This window comes from Sinocyclocheilus anshuiensis, unplaced genomic scaffold (genome assembly GCF_001515605.1).
Source record: "Sinocyclocheilus anshuiensis isolate Anshui unplaced genomic scaffold, SAMN03320099.WGS_v1.1 scaffold870, whole genome shotgun sequence".
Taxonomy (NCBI): domain Eukaryota; kingdom Metazoa; phylum Chordata; class Actinopteri; order Cypriniformes; family Cyprinidae; genus Sinocyclocheilus; species Sinocyclocheilus anshuiensis.
In genome coordinates, this window is record NW_015540842.1 from 452782 (window position 1) to 467065 (window position 14284).

Below are 14284 nucleotides of genomic sequence, written 5' to 3' on the forward strand. Positions count from 1 at the left end.
TTTCCATTTTTTAAAAGCGATTTCTGCTTCTTCGCCTGTTCAGGAACACTTTCTCCTGTTGTTTACGCTGGTGAAGCGCTATACGTGAATTCTGGTGTGTGCACACCAAAAGCCAACTTTATTATTCTCGCGAGCAGGTTACGTACAAAGTCAATGCAAAGACGCGAATAGACGTAAATTTGTGCCGGGCGACGATGTGAATTGTGCGTCACGATTTCCGTGAACGCATGATATATGCCTCAATTAAGCTATCGGTAAGCCCCGCCCCCTTAGTTACTGTTGCTCACTCGGACAAACAAAAGAGTTGCTAACTGTTTCGCAATGACAGATGTCAGTGTGAAAACCTTGTCCCAAGATGTTTTTGATCAATTTTGGACACAGAAGGACCACCATTCAAGAGGGACTTAAATATGCCATGGAGGGATATATATATAAGATTTTAAAATAAATATGGTGGGATTAATTAGGAAGCGAGGGTTTACACCTACACTGTACATGACGTGAGAACGGTAAGCTATTTAGGTTTGTACGTTAGCATGGACTCACTAACTTTAACGTTAGCTAGTTTTAGCCAGAGATACCTTGCTGAAGCAAACGATGACATTAACGTTCTGCTTGAGCAGATGAAAATTGTAACTTAATGAGAGTATGACAACCAGAAAATGAACGTTTTCATCTTCATTGGGGTTGAATAGGGACATTTAGCTTTTTTGGGTTTAGGAATAAAATAAATTCCATTGCCCATCCTCTCAAGATACCTGGAATCAGTGTTAAAAGTACCCCAGGCACATAGTTTTTCCATTTTTGTAGCATAAACATTATCAAACCGATGAGAGCTTCGGATCTTCCAATGTTTCTCTATGGCGCTGAGACGTAAAGATGTCCGAGTTCCGGTCCCCGCGCAACTGATACTCAACTGCCATTGGCTCATCTGCGTTCGAGGGGAGGGGCTTACTGATATGTCAATTGCGTCTTCCGCGCAAGTTGGCAAATTTCAACTCGAGCGGAAAATTCGCAAGACGCGTGGTTGCGCAAGCCAATCAGCGAAGAGCTTATTGACACGTCTGGTTATATCAGAAAATGGAGGAGTGCATTAAGCTATGTTTTTATTCTCGCCAGTGATACGAAAAACATCCCGCGAGTGATCTAGAGCGAAAATTGCGATATCGCTTTGCTTTTGATGCGCACACACCATAATTTTCGCTCTTTGCATCAGCAAACTGCACTACGAATTATGTGATTTCAACATGGGAAAATAAGACCCACACCATACTGTATAATTAAAACACGTTATTTAGGGAACCTTTACGGGTGTAGTCTTCATCACATGTGAGTGTACGCCACTCTATTTATTTAAAAAAAAAAACTATTTATTTCTAAATGAGTAAATTAAGCAACAAACTACTGAAAGCATTATTTTACAGAAAGCAATATTCTATGGAATAAATAAAAACTATGACTTTATATCTCACAATTCTGACTTTTCTCTCACTATTGCGAGTTTACATCTCACAATTGCAAAAAATAAACTCACAATTGCGAGTTTCCTTTTCTCAATTCTGACATTTTTTCTCAGAATAGAGTAGACTACAATTGCGAGAAAAAAGTCTGAATTGTGAGATAAAAAGTCGCAATTACCTTTACTATTTTTTATTCAGTGGCAGGAACAGGCTTCCATACATGTCAAGAGGCCAGATTTAAAATATTCACTTCACAACAGCATGTTCAGTCATTGTACTCTAGAGATCGAAATCAGGTGTCTGTGGCTTCTTCCGCTTGTCTTTTTCTCTCTCATTCTCCTTTGTCTTGTCTCTCAGGGGAGCTGAAGCAGTTCTTAGTGATCTTTGGCCCTATTCTGACAAATTTATAAAGCAAAAATAGAGCTGTGCTCATATTACCATGGTATGATGAAAGAGTTGTTTGTGAAGAAATAGAGACATGCTGATTGACCGGTCGGGCCAGATATGAATTTAATCTGCACATAATGGCGGGAAAAGCAATTAACTGTGGAAATAGACAGGCAGCTTCTAATGAGAGCAGGTGTGCGAAGAGCTGATTGAAAAGATAGATGCTAATGCATACTGTATACATGATTAATGCCTTTTACTAGTGTCAAATACATACTGAAATCATCTGCATATGGTTTGCTTTGTCATCATATATATTCCAAGGCACAAGGATAAAAACGAGAAGTGTATTAAGTGAGCAACAAGGCAAGAACTTTATATGTAATCAGTGTAGATCACGAACAGTCAACAACTGTGTAATGTGTGTTACTCCTGAGACATGCAGCGTGCTTGTTATACGGTGTTATTGCCTAGTACAGTCGTTTACTTTGATTGCTGAGTTTCGTAGTGCTTCAGTGCATAATAATCACACACTAATGGAAATGTTTGTTTGATTATGTCTGATGTGCAAGTCAAATTTTGTTGGTATCTCAAAGGATCGAAGTGAGTAGGTGAAGTGGAAGCCACAAGATTAAAAATTGAACCATAACATCCAGACCTCCCCCTCAAACACACACACACACACACACACACACACACACACACACACACACACACACGCATGTTGTGTTTCCATGTTTTATGGGGACATTCCATAGGTGTAATGGTTTTTATACTGTACAAACTGTATGTGCTATTGCCCTACACCAACCACTCTCCATAGGCGTAATGGTTTTTACACTGTACAAACCGTATTTTCTATTGCCCTACACCTAAACTTACCCCTCACAAAAAACTTTGTGCATTTTTAGATTTTCAAAAGATTTTTTTGGTATGTTTTTAAAGCCTTTTGAATTATGGGGACACTGAAAGTGTCCTCATAAATCACCTTCACATTGTAATACCTATGTCATACCCATGTCATTATACAAATTTGTGTCCTCATAAACCACATAAACATGCTTTTTCTCTCTCTTTAATTACAACTATTCTACAATCACAATCATTCTACAGTCAAAAACAACACTGATTTAAGGGGATAGGTCACCCAACATTTTTATTTCTATCATCATTTACTCACACTCAAGTCTTTTCAAGTATCAACATTGGACTAGAGATGTAACGGCATGAAAATGTATTATCACGATTATAGTGACCAAAATTATCACGGTTATCAGTATTATCACAGTATTGTTAAAATGTTCTGGAAATGTTCAAAAAGTACAGACACATCTATTGTTTCACCAAGCTTTATATTTTAAATCAACAAACAACAAATAAAATGACTTTTTGTTTGCATAAACACTAAAACAATAACATTACCAATGATGTGCGGATTTTAAATGACAACATGACTGACAAATAACATGTATGACATGTTCGAATAAAACTTTGAAAAGGTTTCATAAAATGGTAAACCTCACATTTCAGCCTTTAAATAAAGAAAAAGGGTTAAGTCAAAATGATAATTGATTAATAAATGATTACATGTATTTTATCTGCTCCATAAGTAATTCTAGATAACTTATCTGAATTGTTTAAATGTGTAGAATCCATAAGCTTGTTTTTCATCAACCGGTCAAAATTTACAGCAAGGCATGCAAACTCGGTCCGTTTTTTGGCCAGACAGAAACTGCACACAAGCTGAATGTAAATGTAACTCTCTGTAAATCCACTCTCTGACACTAGGTGGCGCTCATGGAACAGCAGAATAACAGCTGTTTCCCGTAACCTCGGTGGACAAAGCAGCATTGCTATTAAGAACACTACTTTATTATGGAGCGAAGATGAAAACAATTCTACTCTGCGTGCTGTGCGCATATGAGACTGTTATTAAAACTGTTTTATACTGCATAGCATTTATTTATCCTCAGTTGTTCAAATCGCAGTAATTGAATAGAGTTTTAATGATAATTAAAATATGAAACGGTAATAACCGTGGGGAATTTTATCATGCTTTATCGTCAAACCGGTATTCATTCCATCCCTACATTGGACTATATGGGTGAAAAATGAAAGAAAGTCATATAGGTTTGGAATGACACGAGGGTGTGTAAATGAGGACAGATTTAAAATTTTTGGGTGAACTGTCCCTTTAAGAACAGAAATGTCCACATGGACAGCAATTCCTATTGGTTTACTGAGCTTCTTTAAATCTGAATGTATTAAAATATGTTAGCCTGAGTTTGAAATACAACACACACACACACACACACACACTTGAAAGAAAGGTTCTTCATATTTTCAGGATTGTGTCAGCTAGATCTATCTATCTATCTATCTGCTGACATTTAAGCGAACACTTAAAATTTTCAGTTCAACTTTTGACTTAAATGGTTATATAATTTGCATTCAAATATTTGCTGTTCATTTTTTAAATTGCAAATTAAAAGCATTTCCACTCTTGGTCTCAGACCTCACTGTACATAAAAAGACCATTCCAGGGTACAGGATGTTATTTGTGGTCGGGCACACTGGTTTGAACATCACACTTCCATGTCAAATACATGGGCTGCTGAAGTGCTTGCTGCTCTATATGATGTTTTTCATCCATTTTTAATCCAGCAGGCCCCCTGGTGGTCATTCTTAGAAAACCCCTCTCATATCCACCCTTCCCCCATGAACATCTCTGTCTGTGGAAAATCCATGTGCATAATGGAAGGGATTCTTTCCTTCTCAGCAGCTGTGATGTTGCAGTGCAGAGCTGATTGTCTTCAAGATCAATCTTTTATGAATGCTGTCAGTGCTTCATGCTTTAAGCACACAGCTGAAGTGCAGTTATAAACTATGCTTTGATGATTGACAGATCTCAGGTGTATCTTGATTGTGTATCAGCTCAGATGGGCTTCTGTAGGACAAACAAAGCTGCTGTTTCTCTGTATGGCCTTAATACACAATCACAACACATGAAGCAGAGCAACAGTGTGTATGGAGTTGAATGACTGCCATTTTCATACTCAGTACAATTATACACTTAAAAGTATGAGTTAAAACGGAACTGAAATGCTCAGTTCTTATAATGTTCTTGTCCAATGTTAGTTTTGTACAGTCTGTTCCTTTGTTTCTGTGGTGAGGTTTGCATGGCTTTTGTTGGGGTTTAGTGCCATCTGCTGGATAAAAGCAAGTATGAACTAATACGCTTGGATACAGCACTCTGTGAACAACCAGCTTTTTTAGCAATGAACTTTTGTGGCTTACCTTCCTTGTGGAGGGTGTCAATGACTGTCTTCTGGACATCTGTCAAGGCAGCAGTCTTCCCCATGATTGTGTATCCTACTGACCCAGACTGAGAGACCATTTAAAGCAGGGGTGCCCAACCCTGCTCCTGGCGATCGACTGTCCTGCAAAGTTCAGCTCCAACCCTAATCAAACACACCTGAAGCAACTAATTAGGGTCTTCAGGATCACTTAAAAATTAAAGGCAGGTGTCTTTGATTAGAGTTGGCGCTAAACTTTCCAGGACAGTTGATCGCCAGGACAGGGTTGGGCACCCCTGATTTAAAGGCTCAGGAAACCTTTGCAGGTGTTTTGAGGTAATTAGCTGATTAGGGTGTGACACCATGACTTTACAATATTGAACTTTTTCATAATATTCTAATTTTCTGAGACACTGAATTTTGGGTTTTCATTATCTGTAAGCCATAATCATCAATTTCAAGAAATAAAGGCTTGAAATATTTAACTCTATATGTAATGAATTTATATAATATATGGGTTTCACTTTCTGAAATGAGTGATAGATAATGTACCTGTATATGAGTTTGCGTTGCCTTTTACTGTTGATACAGAGATATATTGATTTAAGTTTGATTTGACCACCATTTGGTCCTGCTGTTTGTGTTTCAAGCATTGACGTGTTTTTACTTTTAATAAATGATAAAACGGGGCAAAAAAAAAAAGGGTATACAGTGCTGTGAAAGTTTTTGCCCCTTCCTGTTTTTTGTTGCATATTTGTCACACTTGAATGATTCAGATCAAACAAATTTTATTACACAAAGATAACCCGAGTAAATACAAAACACAGTTTTGAAATAATGATTTCATTTACTAAGGGAAAAAAGCTGTCCAAACCTGCCTGGCACTACATTAAAAAGTTTGACTGTTGATATGACGTTGTTTTTATGAAATGCTGTGTTGGTTTTACGCAAGATGTAACGGGACACACACCTTCCAAAAAAGTTCAACTTTTGTCTCATCAGTCCACAGAATATTTGCCCAAAAATAAATGCCGCTCTTTTGAACTTTCTATTCATCATTAAATCCTGAAAAGATATCACGGTTTCCACAAAAATGTGAAACAATTGTTTTCAACATTGATAATAATCAGAAATGTTTCTTGAGCAGCAAATCAGCATATTAGAATGATTTCTGAAGATCATGTGACACTGAAGACTGGAGTAATGATGCTGAAAATACAGCTGCGCATCACAGGAATAAATTACATATTACAATATATTCAAATAGAGAACAGTTATTTGAAATTGTAATAATGCAATAAAATTCCACAATATTGTTGATTTTACGGCATTTTTGATCAAATCAGAGATAGTGAGTTTCTTTTAAAAAACATGTCTATATCATACTGAGCCCAAACGTTGAAACTATAGTATAGTATAGTATAGTATAGTATTTCCAAACTAGATTTTGTAATTAAAATGTATTATTGAGAGGAACACCTTAGGGATGAATAGATCATAATTTTCCATATTCATTTTCTAAAAATTGTGAAATGAATGGGTTCAAATTAACAAGACTATGAAGAAACCACATTTTATTTTACTTCTTTAATAATTACTTTACATAACTGTAAACCTCATAATGAGTCCTGATAGTTTTATCTACACAAAACAGTATTTTGTATGAAACTAGGCACTTCACACAATCCTCCTTCAATCCTCTGACAGACAGACAGACAGACAGCGAATGCTCGGTGTTCCTGCAGCAGTTTGAAACGTTGCTTAAAGTTCTAATCTACAAATCAGAGCTTTAATGCTAAATAAAACTCTCTGCTTGTCCAAACATTTATTAACCGTTAAAGTGTCCATTAGTAACGAGTCCTTTCCAGACGTGGCTTACATGCGGTGGATCCCGTCGTGGTCGATGAACTGTTTGAGGTTATGGAGGTTGTCCCACCACTTGAAGAGGAAGGTTTCTGCGATCAGGCTGAACCAGGGCGTGATCTCCAGCTCTTTATTCTTGGCTTTCTCCAGGATCTCCTTCAGCTCCTCTTTGGACACGTAGCAGTGGCTCTGGATCTCGTTGGGGTCTGGATTCAGATCCACGTCTTTCTGCATGAAGAGGATGTAGTCGATCTCGTGCTCGCCCCAGACGCCGTCTGACTGGGCTTTGTAGTGGATGCGGGTCAGGTAGGTCATCTCTTCTGGAGGCACCTGGGACAAGCAGCAGGTTAGCCCTGAACATCCAGATTTCTGAAGCCATAAATAATGCGACACACATTTTTTAGTACAGGGTTTCTGCAGGTCTTACGAAGGTAAATTTGAGACTTTTTAAAAACCCTTTAGAGACTAAGTTAAGAAAATGTAAGGAATAAATGGAAAGGAATGGAACCCGACGTCAATATGTTCTCTTCATTACACTACCGGTCAAAAGTTTGGGATCAGAATGATTTTTAATGTTTTTTACAGGAGTTTCTTATGCTCATCAAAGCTGCATTTATTTGATCAAAAATACAGGAAAAAATGTTATATTGTGAAATATTATTATGATGTAAAATAACGTTTTTCTATTTTAATATACATTAAAATCTAATTTATTTCTGTGATGCGCAGCTGAATTTTCAGCATCATTACTCCAGTCTTCAGTGTCATGTGATCTTCAGAAATCATTCTGATATGCTGATTTATTATCAGTGCTGGAAACTGTTGCTGCTTAATATTTTTTTGGAACCTGATACTTTTTTTTTCAGGATTCTTTGATGAATAAAAAGTTAAAAAGAAGAGCATTTATTTAAAATAGAAATCTTTTCTAACAATATACACTACAGTTTAAAAGTTTGGGGTCAGTAGATTTTTATTCTTTCTTTTTTGAAAGAAATTAAAACTTTTATTCAGCAAGGATGTGTTAAATTGATAAGAAGTAATAGCAAAGATTTATATTTTGAATAAATGCTGTTCTTTTTAACTTTTTATTCATCAAAGAATCCTGAAAAACGTACCGCAGTTTCCCCCAAAAATATTTGAATATAGAATTGATAATTCTAATTCTAATAAATCAGCATATTAGAATGATTTCTTAAGGATCACGTGACACTTTATACTGGAGTAGTGGCTGATGGAAATTCAGCTTTGCATCACAGAAATATGTTATAATGTCTAAGGGAAGAGACAATGAGTTGTATTATTAAAAATACAACTTCTAACAGATCTTCATTACTTTTTAATTCATTTTTAAAACTATTACTGTACATCTGATCGCATTGTAAAAAAACTGATGTTCTTGCTGAGTATTTTTATCTTGCAAATGACTAAAGATAATAAGTCTTCTTTTCTGAGAAATTAATCAAAATGACGTGAGAAATTAAAAGAAAAATAAATATCAACTTAATTCAAAGGGAAAACACGTTTTCATTCCTCATCGGCAGATATTTGTTCGTTAACTAGGATTATTTTTCTTCAGTATCTCAAAAAAATAAAACACGAGTTCAACTATCTAAATTTTGCATCTTTATTTAAAGATGTTTAGATATTTGTATTGGAAAACAAGACAACAATACTTAGAAAGATATTCAGATTTTAGTAATGCATGCAAGATTTAATGCCATGACTTTTTGATTTGAAGACTTTCTGCACTGATGGAAGACTTTTTAAGGCCTTCATTTGTGGAAAAGGAAATCGAGACTTTTTAAGACCCGCAGAAACCCTGTGGAACACAGAAATAACTTTTACTTAGTGCTGGGCGGTATGACCAAAAACTGATATCACGGTATTTTTCAAAATTATACCAGTTTCACGGTACATGAAGGTATTTTTTTTTCATGCATGACCGGGTGTTAACCATATTTTCTACTGACTGAGAGAGGAAATACTGAGGAAATACTTAGAATGCCCTATTTTACGGTCATGATGAGTGAATATTGGTATACCGCCCAGCACTACTTTTACTGTACTTCTGATCACACTGTAAAAAAACGAGCAGTTCTTCCTCTGCATTTTTGTCATTTTCCAGTGCATGTTTAAAGATTCTTAAGTCAAGATACATTTACTCGAGAATCAAACTGATAGAAGATAAGAAATCTTGTTTTCTGAGTGAGTTTATGAAGGAAAAGACGAAATTTTTCAGCAATACACACAAGATTTAATGCCATGACTATGAATTGAAGATTTCTGCTTGCTTTAAGACTCAGTGCTTCACGAGGCTTCATTTGCCCATCACTGGTCTCAGTACCTGATCGGTGGGAACGCCGAGCTCAGCTTGCAGGCGTCTCTGTGCGGCGCGGCGGACCCCGATGGCGTCCTGCTCCTCCAGTTCACTGGCGGTGTGGAGAGGGTGACTGCAGCAAGTGTTGGTAAAACAGCCTGGAAAAGCATATCAAACAAGCTAAACTTTATTTCAGCTTGTGACAACATTTGAAAAAGAATAACTACAGCTCTAAAATCTATGGAAGCCCGTTTCCGTCACTGAATAAAAAAAATAAAAGAGGTAATTGCGACTTTCTATCTCACAATTCTGACTTTTTTTCTCAGAATTGTGAGATATAAACTCGCAATTCTGAGAACATATCAGTCTTTTTTCCCCCCTCAAAATTGGACTTTAACTCGCAATTGCGAGTTTGTATCACGCAATTCTGAGGAAAAAAGTCAGAATTGCAAGAAAAAAAAGTTTATAACTCACAACTCTGTGAAAAAAAGTCAGAATTGTGAGATAAAAAGTCGCAATTACCTTTTTTTTTTTTCAGTGGCGGAAACGGGCTTCCATAAAAATCTGATTGGATGAGCCATATTTAATTTACGCTCACCTCTCCGTATTCTATATCAGAAAGACCAGATACCTACAGCATATTACTTGTTGGACAAATTAGTTATTGTGATAATAATTATTTATACATTGAGAAATGTATTGAACATTGGTGTTTTTGGCATATCGCCAACATTTTATAATAGCAAGGATTAGGCTATTAAGCCATTTTGTGCTATGTCTAAGTGAAAACCAACGGTTTGATGGAACAGAGAGCGAGTACTTAGGGTCAGATTTACTCAATTTAGCATTAAACCGCAGTCCCATGAAAGTACAGATGGGAGTGGAAACTCCTACAAATGCACATGCAATAAGGCCAGCCACAAAAACAACTGTCTTTTCATTGCTCAGTGTTACTGTGTGTCTTGAAAGTAGTTTTTTAATGCCAAAAGAGGGGTTGTGCTGGTCTAAGCTGGTACTAAATCTGGCCCTCAGTGTCTTCCTCAACAGTTGTGCTACTATTTGCCATGTAATCACACATTTATGAAGAAAACCCCCTTACAAAATTAGTATTTGATTTCTGTGAAGAATTAGGAAATGAGAAAAAGCATCCAGTGTTGTTCACGCGAACTAAAACGAAACGGTTTTGGTAACTGAAGTAAAGCTGAGATACAAGTGAATGTTGCCTAAAACATTAAAATGACTAAAACTACAATATAAATAAATTAGTTTAGATAGAAATACTGACAAAAGCACATACTAAAGATTAAACCAGCTAATACTAGTAGATAATTAAAAATAGGAATAACTAGTATATAAATAACATTAAAATACCAGTGACAGACCTGGAAAGGTGATTTTGGCATTGGATCTCTGCTGAAGGAGCAGCTTTTCCTCGCTGTTAAACAGGAAAACACTGAATGCTCGGTGCAATAATCCTGTCAGTGAGGAAGCAGGGAAATCATCTAATTGATGACTTTATATATTCAATACTAAATAAATAAATAGTAAAGCTTGTTAACATGCACATGCATTATAATCAACAGTAAAATATCATGCACCTTTCTCAATATTTGAGTTGAGATGGCAGTTTTTCTTGCTGTCAGCTCCAATCTTCCTGTCATCGTCGTCGATGAGGATGCACATCTCTGCAAGCAACTGCACCTGCTTCTCATCCAGATGATCCGTGTTAATCTCCGGCATCCTGACCCCACTGCAAACACACAGACTCTTTCACCTTCACACTAAAGCATGCTTTAGAATGCACACATTTCACATAATAATTATTAAACAAATAGAAGACAAATGCTCCAAAACAACCTAAAACAACATTTATTTTTGCATTTTGGTAAACCGATAACAACATTTAGAACATACTAATACATACACTTAATTGTTTAATAACTAAATAATGTAATGAATAATAGTTAAATATATATATAAAAAAAAATTAATTAAATAACACTGAAACACATTTACACTTAAAAAAAGTTTAACATATTAGGCAAATAGCATAGACGTAATAGCAAAGAACGTAAACATAATAATAATAAACGACACTTACATATTTTACAATAATTATTACTAAAAAAATCGAGAAATATTAATTTAGCATAGTGCTAAATTATAAGGACACATTATTTAGGCCCTGTAAGATCAGTAGCTGATAAAGGGAGTTGTATAAATGTTCTGAAGATGTTCGCTGCACTCACCTGTGGAGCTGCGTGTCTGTGGAGCAGGTAACAGTAGACGCAGAGCTTGAGCTCGAGCAGCGGCTTTATTTACTCTGACGGGCCGCTCAGCCGCTGATCTGCGCACCGCCCATAACCCGCGCCATGACCAATCACAGCCCAGCTCTACCAACACGCCATCACACCACGCGCTGCTGCGCCGCTGCTCTACAGCTCAACGATAAAGCAGCGCTTCACACACTCACGCTGCAGGACTGCTAACGCTCGAGTCTTTAGTAGCGCACGCACAGCGCTAAACTGATCACTGCTCGAGTCTGACGATCACACCGATTTCCGCCTACAGATGACGTTTCATGCCAAAGGTTTTGATTGGTTGTTGGGGGTGAAGCCGTCCTCGGATTGGTGAATATTCATCTAGGCTGTCTTCCGGGTGTGGTTGACGGGAAAAGCTTTGGAAAATCAAGAAATGACATTAAACGAAATAAAGGCTTTTGCATAATATTAATTACAGTAACGTAACTGTTAACAGTTATGCGGGAAATCACACATTTTAAGACAATTTAAAAAATCAATCAATAATAAGAATAAGAATAACAACAACAGCAACATTAATATTATTTAAAAAAACAATAAGGCTATATTTTTCACATGAAATATTCGGAACATGATATCAAATACAGTAATTTATTGTTTAACAGTTATACTGGAAATATCAGCACACAGATACACAATTAAAAACAATCAAATAAATACATTTTTAATAATAATAATAATAACATTTAAAAGATATTTAAAAAACACAGTCGTAATCAGTGATTTAACTGATGTTAACGATTTAATAAATACATAAATATTTCACGAGAGATTGTATTTTCATCTGACATCTCATGTAGCTTTTGCATAATATTAATTACAGTAATTTAACTGTTAACAGTTATGCGGGAAATCACACATTTTAAGACAATTTGAAAAATCAATCAATAATAATAATAAGAATAACAACAACAGCAACATTAATATTATTTAAAAAAACAATAAGGCTATATTTTTCACATGAAATATTCGGAACATGATATCAAATACAGTAATTTATTGTTTAACAGTTATGCTGGAAATATCAGCACACAGATACACAATTAAAAACAATCAAATAAATAAATTTTTAATAATAATAATAATAACATTTAAAAGATATTTAAAAAACACAGTCGTAATCAGTGATTTAACTGATGTTAACGATTTAATAAATACATAAATATTTCACGAGAGATTGTATTTTCATCTGACATCTCATGTAATCGATTTTTTTTCGCATTTAGTTGACTGTTTAATATATAAAAATAATTTGTATTAGTACACATAGCTTCCATATGTGACCCAAAATAATTTAGTAAATTTCCCTCTGTTGTTTGTGTATGTTATTACATAAAGGCGATGTAAAATTTAACTGTAATCTGAATGATCCGTAATTGAATAATTATGATTTGTTTACAAATGTAGTTGCATATGTGTATTTGTAGAGAAAATCTATGCGTTTTTAGTATTAATACATACCGATGGGGGGGAAGAAAATTCAAGTTGAGACTTTAATTTTGAAGTTTTACATCCGGTCGGAGGCCAGTCTGATCTGTTGTCATTTCCTCTTGCTTCACACTCTGCTGACAGTGTCGGGTTTGATAAAAACAACAACATCAAAGTGTGAAAATCCCGGTGAATTAGTTGACAGATTCAGCAGTGTGTGTTTGTGTGGTCATGCTGCAGGACTCAAACACACAGCGTCCCTCCATCAGCGACTGACAAACGCCTTCAGATCATCTGAAGCGGTCATAAATGTGAGTATCGAACGCAGAGGCGCTAGTGTTTGTCATAATGGAGAATTAACTTGGCTGCTAATCAGGTGAATTACACTTTATCATCATACAGCCGCTGACAGACACACATGACGGCGCTGGGTTAGTGACTGATAACGAGCAGCGTTAGTGCTGTTTTAGCCGAGCAGGCCAGCTGACCTTGCCTCAAACTGCTGTGTGTGTGTGTCAGGGATTTTATACGTTGTGAGACAAGAATAATAAAAGATGACATTTTTTGACGTTGTGGCAGTCATGTTTTCATAAGCGATCTGCAGGAAGTTGTACGTTGTAAAACATTTTAAAACGTATGAAGAAACATCATGCTACTTCCATATTGCCATTTTTGGACAATATACCATGACATTGTTTACATGGTAGTGTTGAGACATGGTATGAGGTGTGTGTGTGTGTGTGTGTGTGTGTGTGTGTGTGTGTGTGTGTGTGTGTGGGGGGGGGGGGGGGGGGGGGGTAGGGCCCCAGCCGTAGAGGCCGAGGCGGGGGTACTATCTTAGTACATTAATTGGAGTTCGTCTGTGTAGTACATCAAACGTTTTTATTTCATAACAGCAACATAACTGTTGTTTCCCATGATATGTTTCTTTTAAATTTAAATTTCACTAGGATCATGTTTTATTTTGTCAACTTTAAATCAAAATTGATATTCTTTTTCTATTTATTGCTTGTCTTCCTATGAACTATTTATAAGTAAATATTATTCCAGAACCAAAAAAAAAAAAGTTTGTATTTTGTAATCTTTCTTTCATCAAAAATGTAATATTCTCTCCATCTCAAAAACAAAGGGGCTATCAGGCTATGAATGCTGAAATAACCTTATAAAATTCATAAGTGCATAGTGTGCTGTATAGTGCGTCGTTTGGGATGC

General features: G+C 36.0%; 2 protein-coding genes across 5 annotated transcripts in view; one reads left to right on the top strand and one right to left on the bottom strand.

The window, feature by feature from the left end:
* Window positions 1-6967: 6967 nt before the first annotated feature.
* On the bottom strand, window positions 6968-11860 carry idi1 (isopentenyl-diphosphate delta isomerase 1). 2 transcript variants are annotated; one of them, XM_016484924.1, is made up of 5 exons: window positions 11573-11860; window positions 10922-11073; window positions 10706-10798; window positions 9351-9481; window positions 6968-7375 (listed from the first exon to the last, which is right to left on the bottom strand). In XM_016484924.1, exons 2-5 carry the CDS (start codon window positions 11061-11063, stop codon window positions 7019-7021), a joined length of 723 nt encoding a protein of 240 aa, XP_016340410.1. In that variant the 5' UTR covers window positions 11064-11073; window positions 11573-11860; the 3' UTR covers window positions 6968-7018. The 2 variants fall into 2 exon arrangements, with proteins under 2 accessions (XP_016340410.1, XP_016340411.1); XM_016484925.1 differs by having other exon boundaries at window positions 6968-7336; window positions 11573-11851.
* A 1239-nt stretch (window positions 11861-13099) lies between these two features.
* Window positions 13100-14284, top strand: part of wdr37 (WD repeat domain 37) — a 42730-nt gene continuing 41545 nt past the window's right edge. For all 3 annotated transcript variants that reach the window (XM_016484874.1, XM_016484875.1, XM_016484876.1), the window contains exon 1: window positions 13100-13383. The gene's annotated coding sequence lies outside the window, so the exon portion shown is untranslated. The remainder of the gene's footprint in view (window positions 13384-14284) is intronic.

Excerpts from the sequence above, each read along its gene's own strand:
- idi1 (XM_016484924.1), bottom strand. The coding sequence starts at position 11,063 with ATGCCGGAGATTAACACGGATCATCTGGATGAGAAGCAGGTGCAGTTG. Across the intron at positions 10,799-10,921 it reads CAACTCAAATATTGAGAAAG|GATTATTGCACCGAGCATTC; the intron begins GTGCATGATATT and ends CCTCACTGACAG. Across the intron at positions 7,376-9,350 it reads TCGGCGTTCCCACCGATCAG|AAATCTGGATGTTCAGGGCT; the intron begins GTACTGAGACCA and ends TTATGGCTTCAG.